The following is an 18993-nucleotide window of genomic DNA, read 5'->3' on the forward strand; positions in this document are numbered from 1 at the left end:
CTACCCACTGAGCCAGCCAGGTATCCCTAGATTTCTTTTTCATGAAATAAATTATTGTTGTTTACTTTTAAGCACTTGTTAGGCCCTCACCCTTATACAATTGAATCAATATGAGGTTTTTTTTTTTTAAGTTTTTTCAGAGGAATGATAAACATAAAAAGTTTACGCTTTTTTAAAATTTACGGGTATAGGAGGGACTTCTTGAAATTTATTTAAACCAAATGGAATTGTGTTTTCTATTTAAGAAATTTCATTAATAGAAGCTGAAAATGTCTTTAACATTGGCTTGCTATGAGAATTCAGTCAGACTGAAACAGCTCTCTGAAGATTGGTAGGGCCTAACTGTTTGAACATGACACTTTAAGATCATCCCGCCCCTTTTTCAACTTCTCCAAATTTCTTTGAATGGTTCATGAATGTATGAAAACAATAGTTTCTGATTTAATGAGACAACTGGACAAGTTTTGTTAATATTTCTAGTTGCTTATTATTTCTGGTGTGTTTTATAATTTGGTTTTAAAATATTAAGTATGTGTTAGTGAAAATTATTGACTCATATTTGGGAAGATTTTATGTAATCTGTCAAAAGAGGCATCTTCGAACCTTGATTTAATAGCATAATACATTAGCCTCCTATGTCTGTTTAAAGATTGTCGTTGCTAAGATATTCCTCTCCCTTTTTTGACCTTGCCCTCATTCACTGTTATTTATGTAATAGTAGAAAACCCAGCCCTTTTGTCATTGATGCACTTCTTGAGATTTCTATAAAATTGAAGTAAAGTAAGAAATTTCACATTTGGTGAAGTGGTGTAAGTTCATCTAGGTACAAAGAAGTAAAGAACTTTTCTGATCACATTTTAGTTGCTAGAAACTTAGAGCCTTCACTTTTCTCACGTACTTCTGAGACCTTCCACTGAAAGATGTGTCAAATGTCAAATGTCCAAGGAAGATACTTTTCATTGACTTGAAAAAAGGTTGAAGAGCAATCCTTAATTCACCATCACAAAAAGAATTATAGACACTTATCCCCGCTGACATTATCTGATGTGAATGGTCCAAAGAATATAAAAACCCAAACAATTGGAAAGTGAAGTCCACTTTCTTAATTAACCTTGCGTAATGTTGAGATGGGGAGGGCTGGTTGCGCTGTGAGTTTTATTATCACACGTGCTCCCTTTTTTTCTGTTACCAATATTATTTTTTTTTTCTTTTAGGAATTTCTAGGCTAGAGTATCGGCAGTTAAAGTAATAGTTCATGTGTTTCTTGTTTGCTTCTATGAGAATTAGTGAATAAAGTAGTTTTTTAGACTGCAGATTAAGGATTAAACTTCTGCTAATTTCAGAAATCTGTAACCCTTCTTTTTACATCAGCCCAGAGAGCATGGGACTGCTTGACCCAGCAACCAGCGATGGGCGAGTAATTTTCTTCTTACCCTGGCAAAAGATGACAATAGCCGGCACTACCGACACTCCAACGGATATTACACACCATCCCATCCCTTCGGAAGAAGATATCAATTTCATTTTGAACGAAGTGCGTAACTACCTGAGTTGTGATGTTGAAGGTAACTTATGCATTCCTTTGAGTTTGTTTTCCTTCTTTTCTATCTCCCAGCCCATCCCAGCTCTTACTGGTAACTGCCACATCTAAGGTCTGAGTCCTCTTCACACCTGACTCTTCTGTACTGACCACTTCTTCTGGAAGGTTTATGGGGACCAAATTATACCACAATGCAAAGCAGCTGCTTGGTCCCCCCCCTGCTTTCTACATCCACACGAACCTCACGCAGTCATTTTCTGACCATCTCTAATGGCTGTACACAAGCCATACGTGAGCTCTAAACACTCGTGCTCTCTGAGAAGAGCATGAAATGTTTGCATTGCAATTTAATTTCTAGAGTTCAGGAAGATCTGATTTACAGATACAGGATATCCTTAGGAAATAATTAGTCAAAAAATGAGAGGATAGAGCTATATAATCTGAGAGCTTCGTGAGCTTTTCTATATGAAAAGTAGTGTTGACAGTGGATTTAACTAAGTAGGAGAGGTATGCTTTTTTATTTTTTTTAATTTATTTTTTACTTTTTTTAAATGTGTATTTATTTTTGAGAGAGAGAGAGACAGATGTGAGCAGGGGAGGGGCAGAGAGAGAGAGGGAGACACAAGAATCCAAAGCAGGCTCCAGGCTCTGAGCTGTCAGCACAGAGCCCGATGCAGGGCTCGAACTCACAGACCGTGGGATCACGACCTGAGGAGAATTTGGAAGATTAACTGACTGAGCCACCCAGGTGCCCCAGTATGCTTTTTTTTTAATTGAAAGAGCCAAAGTTAACTTCTTTTTCATGCTAACCAGGGCATACTTACTTTTAGTTTGGATGTTAATAGTATTTTCTCCACTGCATATATATAATGAATATGTTTTATCCCACCTAGTTCCTGAAGTTTCCTAACATTGTCCTTCTCTATTTCCTATCTCAGTTAACAGCCTTATCATCCAGTCACCCAAGCCAGAAATAGCATGCTGGCCTTTTTTTTTTTTTTTTTAATAGTCTTAATTTATTTTAAATGCTTATTTATTTTGAGAGAGAGCAAGGGAGAGGCAGAGAGAGAGGAGAGAGAGAATCCCAAGCAGGCTCCACCCTGTCAGCACAGATCCCAATGCAGGGCCTCAACTCACCAACCGTGAGATCATGACCTTAGCCAAAATCAAGAGTTGGACACTTAACGGACTGAGCCACCCAGGCGCCCCTCTCATCTTCGGGGATCCTTCTCTTTGCACATTCAGTCCAGTTCCTATCTGTGCTCACTCTGCAGTACCCTGTAAATCCCCTCTCACTTCATTGTCCTGGTCACGCCTATGTCACTTCTCAAGCAGCTGCACTGGCCTTCTAACTGGCTTCCCAAGGTCAGGTCCCCGTTCCCACCCTGTCTCACCCTTCCATCAGCACCCTCTTTCTGAAACACCATTCTCACCATCACTTCCCTGCTCAAAAACATCCCTTGGATGTTCCTCATTGACTTTCAGAGAAATTCTAAGCTATCTGGCTTGGCTCTAAACTATCTCTAAGGCTCTCCACAACTTGTCTTTGCAGGTTTATATTCAGTACTCCACCTTTGTGCCTTCTGTGGTCTTATCACCTCCAAATCAGTTCGTGCACTTTTCAACCTCATGCTTTGTTTAGGATGAAACCTTGCTCTGGGATGCCCTTTCCCCCACCTTCTCATTTTGACAAAATACTATTTCCACTTTGGAAACCACCAAACTTTTGTAGAACGGTGGTCTAGTATATCACAATGTTATATATAGGCAGGAGTCTAAGGTGTATTCTCACTTGCAGTTCCTTGAGGGTAAGGATTCTTTATTCAGCCACAAAGCTTGTTGTCTATATGGTATGCCCCTCAATACGGGGTTGAAATGAAATAAATTAGTAATAGGTGTTTTCAGGGTTTTTGACGCTGGTAGCAGTTTGAAAATCTTTTTATATTAAGGTAGAAATTTTTAGATTTTGAAAAATATATAGTCTTCATCTTTTTGTGTCAGGAATCTTCTATAATGTTGGCTTCAGTGGAGGACATACAAAGCCACAATTTTCTTCTTGATGTGACTCACTAAAGTCCATGAATCCTTTTTTCCCCAAGGGATTTTTTTTTTTTAATTTTTTTTTCAACATTTTTTATTTATTTTTGGGACAGAGAGAGACAGAGCATGAACGGGGGAGGGGCAGAGAGAGAGAGGGAGACACAGAATCGGAAACAGGCTCCAGGCTCCGAGCCATCAGCCCAGAGCCGGATGCGGGGCTCGAACTCACGGACCGCGAGATCGTGACCTGGCTGAAGTCGGACGCTTAACCGACTGCGCCACCCAGGCGCCCCTCCCCAAGGGATTTTTTATCATCATGTGATCACACATTTATAAACAAGCAAACTTCCTTAAAAAAAAAAAAAAATTGTTCAGGGTACTCTCCTGGTTTAATTGAATGATCCATATTGTATAGAGGTAGTTTCTTCTGATTTCAAGTAATGGATACATTTTAATTTTGAGTGACGTCTCTTTGGGATCTACAATAATGGTACAGGTATATTACACACTCATAACTGAAATTTGTGTGACTAATGTCTGTATTCTCACACACTCATATACATGCACACAGTTATTTGGGAAATGGTCATGCCTTATTTAATATCCATATTTAAGTATTCAAAATGCAATGTAATTTTAGCTAGATACTTTCTGTTGAAATCTAGGAGGACTTTCATCTGGATATGATTGTATTTTTTTTTTTTAATGTTTATTCATTTTTGAAAGACAGAGACAGAGCATGAGCGGGGTAGGAGCAGAGAGAGAGGGAAACGCAGAATCTGAGGCAGGCTCCAGGCTCTGAACTGTCAGCACAGAGCCCAAGGCGGGGCTCTAATTCACAAACCGTAAGATCTTGACCTGAGCCGAAGTCAAGACGCTTAACCGACTGAGCCATCCAGGTGCCTCTGTATATGATTATATTTTAATGTATAAATGATTATTGTTAACGAATCCTGCTACATTTTGCATTCACCTGAGTACCATATTAGCTAAAAGTGGATTGATATTGGGCCCTAAGAGCAGGAAGTTTGGGTTGTTGGAGCAAGAAATAAAATTAATTCAAGAGCAGAGAGCTCTTTGTTGACAGTTTCCAGCTTCTTAAAGTTCAAATGCAGTAAGATGAGAAATCTAACTGCTTATATGTGCTGTGAGGCTGGATATACTGGAAACAGGTGCAGGTTCCAAAAGGCCGCTGTGCCCGTTTTGTAGGTGGGGATTTCCACCAGTGAAATGAGCCTTTGGGCTGTAGCAGAGACTGAATCGTGTACCCCCTCCACCCCCCACTTTCTTCTGTGAATGGACAGAGGACTTAGCAATACCTGCCGGGGCTTGGTTGGTCTGTAACTTCTTGTCACTTAGCATGCCTTTTGTTAGTCAGGTTACTTGGTAAAAGTAACAAAGAGGGTTTTTTTTGCCAGTTGTGATTTTTGGTAAAAGTGGCTGAAATTAATATCTAAACAGTGTACATCCGGCCTTTTCTTCTAACAGCCTGGGGACTCTTGAGATTAAAAATTCTCTAAGCAGCAAATACCTGGTGTGAAAGCAAAGGTGACAGCCGTTTCACATACTTCATTTATTCCCCTGTGCACACCATCTATCACACCTTTCCGACTTACCAACTTATTCTTTTTAATACAATTAATTCATAATGATTCCTTATAGTTTGTTTTCATCTTTGTTTCTAGTTGACCGAAGGTCTCATATGTGAGGCGTTACCCTCAGTCTGGATAGAACGCAGTTTGCTAATGTATGTCTATGTCTTGAAGTGGAGACGTTCAAGTTTGTCATTTTTTCCAAGGAATTCTGGTGCGATTCGATGTCTCTTCCATCCTGATGAAATGGAAGAGAGAAACTCAGCTTCAGACACTACCCAGTTATTTGGCCACAGGCTGGTGCTGTGCACGTATTTTGATCTCTCCGTTTGTCTGTAATGGGTAATACATGCTTTATTTTTTAAAACCCTACAATTCCTGAGCACTTTTCTACATGCAAGACACTCTACTGAGCACGTCGCCCTCATTTTTTCTTTGGTTCCTCATGACAACCTTACGAGATGTACCCTGCAGTTCCTGTTTTACAGACGCAGAAACCGAGGCCCCATGACTTGAGGCTTCCTAGCCCCCAGTTTGTTCGTGTTGGAGCCACGATGAGGCCAAGTCAGTCCAGCTGTAATACTTGCACTGCTAAGTACCGCACGGTACTCTCGATGGTAGTCCTGGGTTTTATGATGTGGTATTATATCCACCAGGGAGTGGATTAAGTCTCTCAATTCATTTCCTGGAAGCTGCTAGACACTTGCAGGATGATAATGACCTTTGCTCTAGACTGGCCTTATTTGGATCTGAATGTTAAGCTAGAAGAGGTGTCGTATCTCATAACTAATCCCTTGGGCCAAGCGGTCTTCTCTACAGACCTAAAAAATAAAAAGTTTGTTTAGATCCTAGAGCCCTAGTTGTGAAATGTTTTGCAGTCACCAGGGTTGACATAATCAGCTTAAAAGGATTTATTAAATGGATGAATAAGTAAAATTCTGACAACGGTTTCCGAGCCTCCCCAAATGGCTATATCCTTAAGGAAGGGGGAAAAAAAAAGTGTCAAATCTTAACACTCCGTGCTGTTCTCAGCAGCTGCCACATTTCTGCAAAACGCGTCGCAACAATTCTGAAAAGCATTTTGCCTGTTGGGAATAAGACCATGTCTTCTTTTACGATTTCGAAAGCTTTCCATTCACAGGCTGAATTTTCTCGATGACTGGTTTGTTCTTTTCTGAAATGGGGCATTGACAGTTGTGCGGTGCCTAGCGGGGTTAGGAAGAAAAACGATCTTTTGAAAAATGTATCATTAAGTCTGCCGTGTAGAGGTTAATCAGAAGGATGCAGTGGGGGAACCAAGCTCTGACTCAAAGGGATCGAGCGAGACAGAAGATTTGCCGAGCGCTTTATTCACGTAGTCTTTCTGGAGTGCTCCTTCAGGCAGCGTCTTTAGTTGTACACAGGTTCCCACACACGCAATTAGTAGTGTTTATAGATTGCCGGTTATTCAATTAACAACCAAGCTGGCCGTATCAACTCGCTGCAGACCTGCCTTTTCACTGCCAGAGATTGTACCAGGGTTATCAACTTACACAGGCTTGGACGTCTTCCAGCTGTTTAATTATAGTGTCACACGCTTTGCTTTTTCTAGTTTCATTAGTTTATAAATGTAATATGGTATCTTATTTCTGTGATTAACACTTCATTTCAGCAGGTTAAACATGCTGGTAGAGACGTATTGATTTCTGACACTATTTCCCCTGTGTTCATTTAGATATTTTCACATGCTTTTTATTGATTCTTTTGGAAAGTGGCAAACATGAGAAAGAACGCCCCAGAACGTGTGGCTAAATAACTCACGTGAAGCAAAACCACACATTTAGCTCTTAATGGCCACATCCTGTGGGCTTCATTGTCTATTAATTTTTAAAACAAACCCTTGTCTTGCCAAGGTTTTAAGAGTAAAAATATTCATTATAATTTGAAACAATTACACAGCACTTAGTCGTTTCAGCCAGCTGTGAAAAATGTCTATTTAACTTTATTACTGAGAGTTTACTCTTTATATATTATACATGCTAAAACCTGCATTGGGATTGCAATAAAAATAATTCTCAAACACGATGGTAAAAGGACTATTTTATTTTGACAACACCTTTTTTGAAAATAGTGCCAAGTACTTTTATACACCGTGGAGGTACGTGGGTTTTGTAACATCTGGGCATTTGGCACTTAAAAAATCAACTGAGTGCCATCTGGGTGAATCGGTCTAACAAGTGGTGTTTAATGAGGACTTTTCCCAACTTTAACAGTAGTGTTGTTTCCTGTCATCTTGTTTTACTAAAGCACTCATTTATGTTAAAAGAGACTACCCGATTGTTTAAATATATAGTCATTAGGTACTTTATTTACAGCCTGGGATATTGGCTCCGAGGCCCAAATATATTATTTCTTTTGATTTTTGTAACGTCACATGTTCTTGCTTGACATGAGAAGTTCAAAATGTTTCAATATGCCGCTTCATACTTATTGATCACTATACGTGACCCATACTTGATGGAGTATTTGGGGTGCTGGGAAATATTAGAATTGACATTGCTGAAGACTTTCAACCTGGTGGGAAAAATGAAACAGTAATGAAATATGGTCTAGCTATCCTGGTAGTAGAAGAACCAAAAAAAATCAAGATGAATTTTTGAGCTCTGACGCATAAAGGCCTTGGTTTGAGTTATCTTCTTCACATATCATACCTTGGAGAATTTAAAGTAGGGTGATATCCACTACTTACTCTTGGCTGCAACCTGAATGACAGAAAGGATTTCTGGGTACGAACTTGAGGGTAGGAATGCTTAATTTAGTAAAAATATTTTTCATTTCTCATTAACTCATGAAATGAGTAGGAGGGAAGGATACTCTGAAAGGATAAACGTGGAACATGTTGGGACAGTAAAGTATTTGCGGGGAAAGCACACTATTATAGCAGATTGTATTCTCCTGAGCCAAGGAAATGCAGTCACATTTCACCGAAAGGATGCTCAATTAGAGTTGTGGGCAAGGTGGCCCTGTGGAAGGTCCCCAGCTTGATGATCTCCCAGGACCAGGCTGAGATCTACTTATTACTTGGGGATTTTTATTCTAGAGCTGCCTTGTGTAATGGCATGGCCTGTGCGTATGCATGTCATGTGGAAATTTCATTTTTAATTAGTTAAAATTAAATAAAATTTGAAATTCAGTTCCTCAGTCACACGAGCCACATTTCAGGTGCTTAATAGCCTCATGCAGCTGGTGGCTAGCGAATTGGACCTTGTGGCTAGAGGACCTTTCCAGCACTGCAGAAAGTCTAAGGAACAGTGGGGCTGTCCAGAATCTAGAGGTATTTATATACACTTTTAGAGAAGGAAATACTCGATTGAAGAGAGTTGCTGAGTCTGTATTTTTTTTGTTATATAAAATAAATTTATCATCTTGTTAAAAAAAAAAAAAAAAAAAACCCAAAAACCTCCAGCAGTAAGAAGGCTCAAGAGGTGATGAACTCAGTGATTCTGCGATGTCTAAGGCACAGGGCCCTTATTTCTCTTCACCCTCCCACCCTCCAAGTTGGCTTTATCCTGCGGTTGTTTCCTCTATGGTTGCAATATGGCTGTAGCAGTTTCAGGCAGAATTAAAAGGTATCTTAACGATTCTCTATTCTGTCTACTGCTTGTGAATCTCTTTCATCAGACAACTTTAATTAGGGTTTGTTTAACAAAGTGCAAGGTTTCCACTGTGGGTGAATAGGTGATAAGGAGAGAAATATGTTAGTTCAGTTGGTTGCTGTCTTTTATACAAGAGGTTAGAATTCATGTTTTGTGTGTTTAACTATGCTCTGCCCTATGGACATAGATTATACCGATGTCCCTGACCAGTCATTACTTAATTCCAGTGGTGGAGAGGTACAACCACTTTATCCTTCAGCAGAAAATAGCATTTTGCATAATCCACAAAAATCATTAAATCTTAAGTTTGAGAGAAAACTTGGGGCACCTGGGTGGCTTAGTCAGTTGAACATCTGACTTTGGTTCACGCCATGATCTCACAGTTTGTGGGTTCGAGCCCCACGTTGGGCTCTGTGCTGATGGCTTGGAGCCTGGAGCCTGCTTCGGATTCTGTGTCTCCCTCTCTCTCTGCCCCTCCCCGCCTTTCCCTCCCTCTCTCAACGTTTATTTATTTTTGGGATAGAGAGAGACAGAGCATGAACGGGGGAGGGGCAGAGAGAGAGGGAGACACAGAATCGGAAACAGGCTCCAGGCTCTGAGCCATCAGCCCAGAGCCTGACGCGGGGCTCGAACTCATGGACCGCGAGATCGTGACCTGGCTGAAGTCGGACGCTTAACCGACTGCGCCACCCAGGCGCCCCGCCCTCCCTCTCTCAAAACTAAATAAACATTACAAAAATTAAAAAAAAATAAAATAAAAAGCTTGGGAGAAAACTGATAGACAGCCTGATCCAACCACTCTCTGGTCTAATACTGTAAAAATCCTGCAGACCATAAAGACTGATTCATATTTTAAATATGATTTAAAATTTGATTATTTATCTTACATGTGTCTTTTAAAATAAACTTAATCCTGGGGCACCTAGGTGGCTCAATCAGTTAAGCATCTGACTTCGGCTTGGGTCATGATCTCAAGGTTTGTGGGTTTGAGCCTCGCGTCAGGCTCTGTGCTGACAACTCAGAGCCTGGAGCCTGCTTTCGATTCTGTGTCTCCCTCTCTCTCTGCCCCTCCCCCAATCTCCCTCTGTCTCTCTCTCTCCTTCAAAAATAAACATTAAAAAAATCTTTTTAAATCAATTTAATCCCAACTTTATCTGATATAAGTCTGAGGTTAAAAAGCTGAACGCTAAGATATAAAGTAAATTAAGTTTCCTAACACATTATGAACTCTTTTGGTAGTGTTTTCTTTTGTTGAGTATCAACATCAAGAGTAAGGATTAAAAATGATGTCAGTATACACATTGTTTTATTTAATATTCCTCTATGAATGAAAACCTTGGATATTTTAGTTTGGCCTTTTTGTTTTCAACAACGCAATTTTACAGATGTGTTTTTCTGGCTGATATACCAGAAAAGGCAAAGAAAAAAGAAAAAAAAAAAAGGTAAAGCATTTGCACAAAGAAGATTTGCATATGTTACAGATTTACTCTAGAGAGTCTCATTTTCCATCAAATAATTTTAAAACCAGTCAGAGGACTTTAAAAGTTGGAGCCAAATTCCTGATCAGTGTGGCTACCTAAGGAATTTCACAGACACACGCTGCAGACTTTGTGGTGACCACAGTGACGTTGTATGTGGTTGGCTAAGGTTTATTTTTGACTCAGAGGGCTATTTGAACTCTAATGGAAAATAGCGGTAATTTCCTAGTTAGGGTTTTTGTAAAGATTAAAACATTGCATGATTTGTGTTGAGGTTACACAAGACTTTTGTGGAATTGCGTGAAGCAAGAATTAACCCTCATTCCATGGAAGCCATCAGGATTAAACCTAATGAAGAAATTACACATATCAGAGGGGCAGGTTTAGAAATGGAATCCCAGCATTCAGACTCCCTTAGGTCTCCAGTTAACAAGACTGGAAGCCTTGGGCTTTCTGCATCAGTATGTATGTATGTATGATGTATGTATGTATGTATGTATGTATGTATGATGTTTCTTCTTTCTTTCGCACCCCATGTTTAGATATGGATTTGATTAACCACCACTGTAGACGTGTACGGGTGCCTCTTCTTTCAGATTATAGTCGTGTTAAGATTGTGACCCTCAAAAAATAAAAAAAAAAAAAAACGAAAAAAAAAAAAAGAGTGTGGCCCTCAAGGAGCTGTATTAAATCATGCCAAATTTACCTAGTTGAATTTGTCTTTACCAGAAATCTGTTTTTTCCATTTGAGATAAAGATGGAGGGATTATCTATCATTCAGTATAAATTGTTTTTAATTTTTTTAATGTTTATTCTTGAGAGAGAGAGAGAGAGAGGAGGGGCAGAGAGAGAGAGGGAGACACAGAATCCAAAGCAGGCTCTAGGCTCCGAGCTGTCAGCACAGAGCCTGATGGGGAGCTTGAACTCATGGACTGTGAGATCATGACCTGAGCCGAAGTTGGACGCTTAACTGACTGAGCCACCCAGTTGCCACTCAGTAGAACTTGTTTTTAGGGTCTTTCTCCTGTACTTGGTTAGGCACTTTGTAAATAATAATAATAATAATAATAATAATAATAATAATAATAATAAAATAATAATTAGACTATTCCAATCATTTCAAGGAGTCTTTGTAGCTCTTTACATAAAGAGTCTGCTGGATATTTTCTAAATACTTTTCAGGTAGTGCTGTGTATAAACACAGGAGGTTCACTGTACAAGGGCACTCTACCAAGCATTGAGTGGGATCTAAAATCACACTGTCCAGTGCTCATAAAAATGTGCTCCCCTGAATGAGAGATTTTAATTTGAACTAAGGCTGGGGATGGCATGGGCTGTAGGGGCCCTGAGACTTCTGTAAAATTCTGTCTTAATCTTCTGAGACTTGAAGTTTGTCAATTTTTCCTTTTGTCTTGATTTTTTAAAAATTATGATTAAATAAATATATATATATATATATACATATTACAAAATTTATCAGTTTGACCATTTTTAAGTATACAGTTCTGTGGCATTAAATATATTCATATTTTTGTGCAGTTATCACCATCATCAATCTCCAGAACTTTTTTATCCTCCCTAACTCTGTACCCATTAAACGTTCACTCCCCATATACCACCTCCCCACCCCCTGCTAATCACCATTCTACTTACTGTCTGTATGAGTTTAACTACTCTAGGTATCTCATATGAATGGAACCATACAATATTTGTTCTTTTGTGAATGACTTATTATACTTAGCATGTCTTCAAGGTAGCATGTGTCAGGATTTCCTTACTTTTTAAAGCTTAATAATATTGCATTGCATGTCTAGACCACATGTTATTAGCATTTTTTAAATGCTTGCTTGCTTTTGAGAGAGGGAGAGAGAGAGTGGGTGCACAAATGGGGTTGGGGCAGAGAGAGGGGGGATAGAGTTTCTGAAGTGGTCTCTGTGCTGACAGCAGTTTCTGATGTGGGGCTCGAACTCACGAACCATAAGATCATGACCTGAACTGAAGTTGGACACTTAACCAGCTGAGCCACCCAGGTGCCCCTAGACCACATGTTATTTATCCATTCATCTATTGGTGGTCACTTGGGTTACTTCCATATTTCGATAATTATGAATGATGCTGCTATGGACGTGGAGGTGTACAAATTTTCCCTGCTTTCAGTTCCCTGGGGTATGTATGTACCCAGAATTATAATTGCTAGATCATGTGGTGATTCTATGTTGAACTTTTTGAGGAAATGCCATGCACTTACTCTTAGTTGACTGCAGCATCTTAGCTTCTCGTCGGCAATGCCCAAGGCTATCCCACTTTCTCCCACGATTCTCGCCCAACATTTGTTATTTTCTGTTTTTTGTGATTGGTTACAATAGCCATCCCCATGGACGTGAAGTTGTGTCTCCTTGTGGTTTTCATTTGCATTTCTAGTGGTTGGTGATGTTGAGCATCATTTTATGTGTTCATTGGCCAGTTGGAGATCTTTGGAGAAATATGTTTGCGCATCCTTTGCCCAGATTTCATCACATTGTCTTTTTTAGTTATTGAGTTTTAAGAGTTCTTATATATTCTGATTACTAACACCTTGACAGAGATAGAATTTACAATTTTTTTTTTCCGATTACATGGGTTACCCTTTCATTCTGTTGATAATGTGTTTTGATGCACAAAAGTTTTTAATTTTGAGAAATCTGTTTTATCTCTCTCTTTTATTTTCTTTTTTAGCCTGTGCCTTTGGGATCATATACAAGAAATCATTGCCAAGCTCCCTGTCATGTAGACCTGTATATATATATTTTTCTAAATGCTGTATCATTCTAGCTTTTATGTATAGATCTTAGATCCATTTTGAGCTTATCCTTCTGCATGTGGATACCCAGTTTTCCCATTGTCTTGATGTTTCAAAGACTATCTACAGTCATCTTTTCAATAGCTGGGAATTAGATGAAGGAGGTAACCCCTGATCCCAAGTCATGGTAGAAGTAAAATTGCACTTACTCTTCTTAAAGCATTTTTGTTGTTGTTGTTGTTAAGTTTATTTATTATTTTGAGAGAGAGAGAGAGCGGGGAAGGGGCAGAGAGAATGGGAGAGAGAGAATCCTAAGCAGACTCCTCACTGTTAGTGCAGAGCCCAATGGGGGGCTCAATATGGTGGCTCGATGTGATCCCATGAACCTTGAGATCATGACCTGAGCCAAAACCAAGAGTCAGACACTTAATCAACTGAGCCACCCAGGAACCTCCACCCCCCCCCCGCACCCCCCCACTTACTCTTCCATTATCCAGGAATAATTTAACTGGTTTATGAAAGTAAGTGCAGAAGGACCAGGTAAGCATTCACTCCCTCATAGTCTATATCATTTGGCAGCTGTTGGCTGGTACATGAGGTCATCTCCTTGATGTGTAGAGTGGAGAAGAAAGGGGCTAAGCCATTCCTAAAGCTGATCTGGGTAAAGAAGAGTGGATTCTGAAAACTCTGCCCTTGGGTCTCTGCCCATGCCCCTCACGGTGCATGAGAACCACAACTAGGCTACTCTCCTTAGCCATCTTTAAGTTCAGTAATGAGTGCTCTGCAACAGCTGTCTAATTCTATTGTAAATTCCATGAATTCTTGGTACAGAGTGGTGATTGTATTTTGATAGAGACAGTAAGAGAAATTCCATGGTATCTTGAATATTTAAAGACCTTCCATACACTGTAACACAAATATTGCGTGCCTATACTGGGAGGAGCCAGTATACCTGTTTTTGTGACAGTTAAAAAGATAATGGGATGAGAGAAGAAAAAGGGCATGAAGACTGTCAAAAGTTGAAAGATGGTGGGTACATTTAGTGGGTAAGAATATGAACTTTATAATCGGGAAGAACTGGGTTCTGATGTTCTACCATTTATAAAATGTTTGCTTTGGGCTAGTTAAACTTTTTCAGGTTCTTTTTTTGTTTGTTTTGTTTTTTGTTTTTCTCATCTGTATGGTGAGAATAATAATAACTGATGTTATGGGTCTTTGTGAGATGAAATGAAATGAAAAGTACATATCAAGTGCTTTGACAAGGCTAAGCCTACTCTAAATGCTCAATAAGAAGTTAACATTGATGAGGGGAGATAATATCCTGTTACAGGCTTGTTTGTTTACTAAGGATCTTTGTCCTGAAAAGAGATAGCTAGATATATTCTAGGAGGAAATGTAACAAGTCATAAATCTACTGGTTTGTCTTTGTTTCTACTTTGTTGTTGTTTCTTTCAGCTATTTTAGATTGCCCCCCCGCCCCCCGCGCTGAGGGCTGCTAACATGTTTCTTTTGTTTCCTTTTTAGTACCAGTGTCCCCCCTCCGTCCCCCCCCCCCCCCGTGATTTTCAGGTTCTTCGCTTTTTTTCATGGAGATTATCTTTGTCACAAAATAATTCTTCGAGTTTTTGCTGTACTTATCCACTCACTCAGTTGTTATCTTTAAGGGCTTCTTCTCCCTTTCGAAGTGTATATCCCTGTGTTCCTTTTCCTGAATTCTGCCCTGCTTATTAACTATGCCATAGCTTTGTTGAGCTATCGTTGAGGAATCCTATCAACCTTTACGATTGATTCTCCCAGTGAGAAGAGGGGATGTCCTGGCAGCATGGAGTGGTATCCGTCCCCTTGTCACAGATCCCAAGTCTGCAGACACTCAGTCCATCTCCAGAAATCATGTTGTGGATATCAGTGAGAGCGGCCTCATCACTATAGCAGGTATGGGATATTACCTTTGTTTGGGATGTGCTTCAGATAGGATCGCGAGTTAAATTGTCACACCAGAATCTCCCTTGATGCTAATGAACAGGGATATATATATATATATATATATATATATATATATATATACACACACACACACACACACATATATATATTTTATGATTCTGAGTAAAGTCTTTTTTTAAATTTTTTTTTTTCAACGTTTATTTATTTTTGGGACAGAGAGAGACAGAGCATGAACGGGGGAGGGGCAGAGAGAGAGGGAGACACAGAATCAGAAACAGGCTCCAGGCTCTGAGCCATCAGCCCAGAGCCGGACGCGGGGCTCAAACTCACGGACCGCGAGATCGTGACCTGGCTGAAGTCGGACGCTTAACCGACTGCGCCACCCAGGCGCCCCGATTCTGAGTAAAGTCTTACACATTGCTGCGCCATATTGGTTATAAACAACAGGTGAATCTTGGTGGTAATAAGTTGGTAAATGGGTAAGTCTGAGGAAAATAAGGGGTGGTAGCCTAATGAATTCTTCATCGAATTATGTAGGTGGGAAGTGGACAACGTATCGCTCTATGGCAGAAGATACCATAAATGCTGCTATCAAGACTCACGATCTGAAAGCAGGGCCAAGCAGAACGGTTGGGCTTTTCCTTCAAGGAGGCAAAGATTGGAGCCCCACACTCTATATTCGGCTTGTCCAGGATTACGGCCTTGAAAGTGAGGTGGGTGTGCATCGTCCTACCCTTTACCTGCGCTCACCGTTGCCACTAACAGAACTGGCAACCAGGAGGCCTCCCCGATTTAGAATTTCCTTTTGCTGGGTCTGTTTCTGTCTGCATAACGATGGAAGTGAACTAAGGAAAAGAGCTGAAAAGGCAGTGCCCATACGAGTTTCTATTTTAAAATCCGGAGTTTCTTTGGTTTGTTCTCCACAGACAGAGCCTCCCACATTTTTCTGTCTCGAGCCTGAGGAAGGCGGTTCTTCACAAGTGATATTGCGGGCAGAGTGAAGCCGAAGCTTCATCCGTCACTGATACAGTGATACATGTGTGGCAGAGTTAGTGCTGGCCTAAGCATTCAGAGCCCAAGTGGTTTCCTCCCACAAAATCAAAACCTAATACCCTCCTGGAACTATTAGTTACCGGCTGTGAAAAACTGACAGGATAAGCGTGTGCAGTTTTTGCTCTGTGCCGAGAAGTATTGGTATTCAAGGTACCCGCCTGTTGGGGTTTTGTTTCCCTAGGTTGCACAGCATCTGGCCGCCACCTATGGGGACAAGGCTTTTGAGGTGGCCAAAATGGCAAGTGTAACCGGAAAAAGGTGGCCTATAGTGGGAGTGCGTCTTGTGTCAGAATTTCCATACATTGAAGCAGAGGTACGTGAATGGCCGTGTGGGAATTTCTGGTCTGCCCTGGGATCCCCCTCACCTGCTCATTTTCCATCTCCTTTAAAACTTCTGTGTAGCTACGTTTCAATGCCCACTTGCCAGCCCAAACGGTTATAGCGACACGTCTTCCTGGCACAGATCCTTTCGTTTATAAACTTAAATTCTGAACTGATACTGAAATGGTAACAATCAAAAGAATAATAGACAACACGGTATGATTTGTTCCTCCTCCACAGACCCATCCCACACGAGCCTTCTTACTTCACAGCTGTGTGCCCCATCTGTAAATCTGTAACTCTTCGAGTTGTTTCCACTCGTGTGCTGCCTGATGACATATCCTGATATGGCCCTTCACTTCTCAAAGATTGAAGCTTTGTTTCTCATCAGGTTTTTACATTTTGTGAAGCCAGAGGCCGCGCCTTATTTATGATTCATTGTACTTTAAAACATGAATGTCCAGTAAGCCTTTGCTTGTTGATTGGATGCAGGCCTTCCATCATCTGCATACTCTGAGACAGAAAACTTTGGACAGCTAAGGAGAGGAGACCATACTGTTTAATATTCTTTGCCTTGCTGGTGACATAAATTAGCATCCATATTAAGCACTAGCAAAGAGGAGAGTGATTATTATGGATGGTAAATGAGAAAGGATGCAGTCTGCATGTTTGGGCCAGGTTCAATTCGGTAGGAAGGCATTAAGTCTTTTCCACTTTGTCCCAATTTGTGAACCTCCTTTGGCAGGCAGATGGGGAACCTGTATGATGTCGTCATTTGTCTCATGCCTGCTAGAGAACCAGAGTATATAAAGAGCAACGTCACTTCTCTAAGTGTGAATTTTCTTAAGTGAAATTTTATGTCTTCTTTTTAAGAAAAAGCCTAAACTAATAATTTTGCTTTAATTTAAATTCAGGTGAAATACGGGATTAAGGAGTATGCCTGCACGGCAGTGGATATGATTTCACGGCGTACTCGCCTGGCTTTCCTAAATGTCCAGGCCGCAGAGGAAGCCCTTCCCAGGATTGTTGAACTGATGGGCAGAGAACTGAATTGGGATGATTATAAAAAAGAGGTATTATATAGTGGTTTTTAAAACCCTAGTTCCTAATATAAAGATTTTTATTTTGGGGTGCCTGGTGGTTCGGTGGATTAAGCATCCCACTTTGGCTCAGGTCACGGCCTCACGGTTCATGAGTTCAAGCCCTGCATTGGGCTTTGTGCTCAGAGCCTGGAGCCTGCTTTGGACTCTGTGTCTCCCTGTCTTTCGCGCCCCCCCCCCCCCTCACTCTCTGTCTGTCTGTCTCTCTCTCAAAATTAAATAAACACTAAAAATTTTTTTAAGAAAGACTTTTTTTTTTTTTATTTTATTATTTTATTTTAGAAAGAGGGAGAAGAGTGCAAGTAGGGGAAAGGGACAGAGAGAGAGACAGAATCTCAGGCAGGTTCCATGCTCAGCACAGAGCCTGACATGCACCTGGGATCATGACCTGAGCTAAGATCAAGAGTTGGATGCTCAATGGACTGAGCCACCCAGGTGCCCCACCACAGCTCCTGTTATAGCATGTGATGTCTTGGTCTGTTCATAGAGGCTAGCATGGTTTTCAGTGGTAACTTTAGATTTCTTGCCAATTAATATGTGGGAGTGTGTTTTAATATTGCTAGGTCTTAGGAAACGGCAAAGATATTCTGGTTTCAAAATGTGTTGGTTGATTCTGGAAAATCCCTTACAGAGAAAAATACTCTTAAATTTGGTGGTCATAATTCCTGAAAAAGTAGGATAATAATGATTGTGGGTAGAACTTTTTCTGGTTTCCACTGAAAACACTTTTAGAATGTATTCTATAGTGAAATTCACACTTTTGCAAATTGGCCTTTGGTAGGAAATAGCGGTTTTACTGCCTGACCACTAAATACTTATTGATTTGTGTCATTTGGAATTTTATATCCAGATTGAAGAAAGAAAGCCAGTGATGCTCACATGCCCCCATGTACTACCCTGGGCTTGTTGTGATAAGTGGAAGATTATCATGTGTTTTAGTTAAACCCAACTAGTATAATATGCAGAGGCATTCTGTGTATTTAATAAAAAAATACACTTTCTGTACTCATTGGTTCAGTCCCTTTCCCGTAAGCCTTCCTTGAACCCAATTCATTTAAGCTTGTTGTTGCCACTTTGCTGTAGTAGCTGTGATCACACTTCCCTATGGTTTCCATGTTGTTGCTCAGTACAATATACTCGTGAGTTCTCGGTCCTCCTGTTACCCATGCAGTTAGTGACATTGACAGAGTTGATTCCTCCCTCCTTCCCAAACTACTTTCTGGAACCCTATCTGTCTTAGTCTGTAATAGTCTGCTTTTACAGAATACCACCCACTGGGAGGCCTAAACAATGGGCATTTATTTCTCTCGATTCTGAAGGCTGGAAGTCTGGTTTGGAGTGCTCTTCCTGGCCTTCGGAGAGCTGCCTTCTTGCTGTGTCCTCACATGGAGGACAAGGAGGGAGAAAGGGGAACCCCATCCTCAAGACTCATCTAAACCTAATCACCTCCCCCAAACCCCATATCCGAACACCATCACATTTCGAATTAGGCTTTCAACCTATGGCTTTTG

At 40.5% G+C, this 18993-nt stretch overlaps 1 protein-coding gene across 5 annotated transcripts in view; it reads left to right on the forward strand.

The window, feature by feature from the left end:
• The window catches only part of GPD2 (glycerol-3-phosphate dehydrogenase 2), a 147961-nt gene that overhangs the window by 116487 nt on the left and 12481 nt on the right, over window positions 1–18993 (forward strand). For all 5 annotated transcript variants that reach the window (XR_015255235.1, XM_086718638.1, XM_086718637.1 and 2 more), the window contains exons 9-13: window positions 1372–1565; window positions 14862–14996; window positions 15546–15721; window positions 16243–16374; window positions 17297–17455. Coding sequence is in view for 4 of the 5 variants with exons in the window: in XM_086718638.1 (XP_086574764.1) it covers window positions 1372–1565; window positions 14862–14996; window positions 15546–15721; window positions 16243–16374; window positions 17297–17455 (796 nt within the window). In the remaining variant the exon portion in view is untranslated. The remainder of the gene's footprint in view (window positions 1–1371; window positions 1566–14861; window positions 14997–15545; window positions 15722–16242; window positions 16375–17296; window positions 17456–18993) is intronic.

This window comes from Puma concolor, chromosome C1, assembly GCF_028749965.1.
Source record: "Puma concolor isolate L17-30 chromosome C1, mPumCon1.1.hap2, whole genome shotgun sequence".
Lineage (NCBI taxonomy): Eukaryota > Metazoa > Chordata > Mammalia > Carnivora > Felidae > Puma > Puma concolor.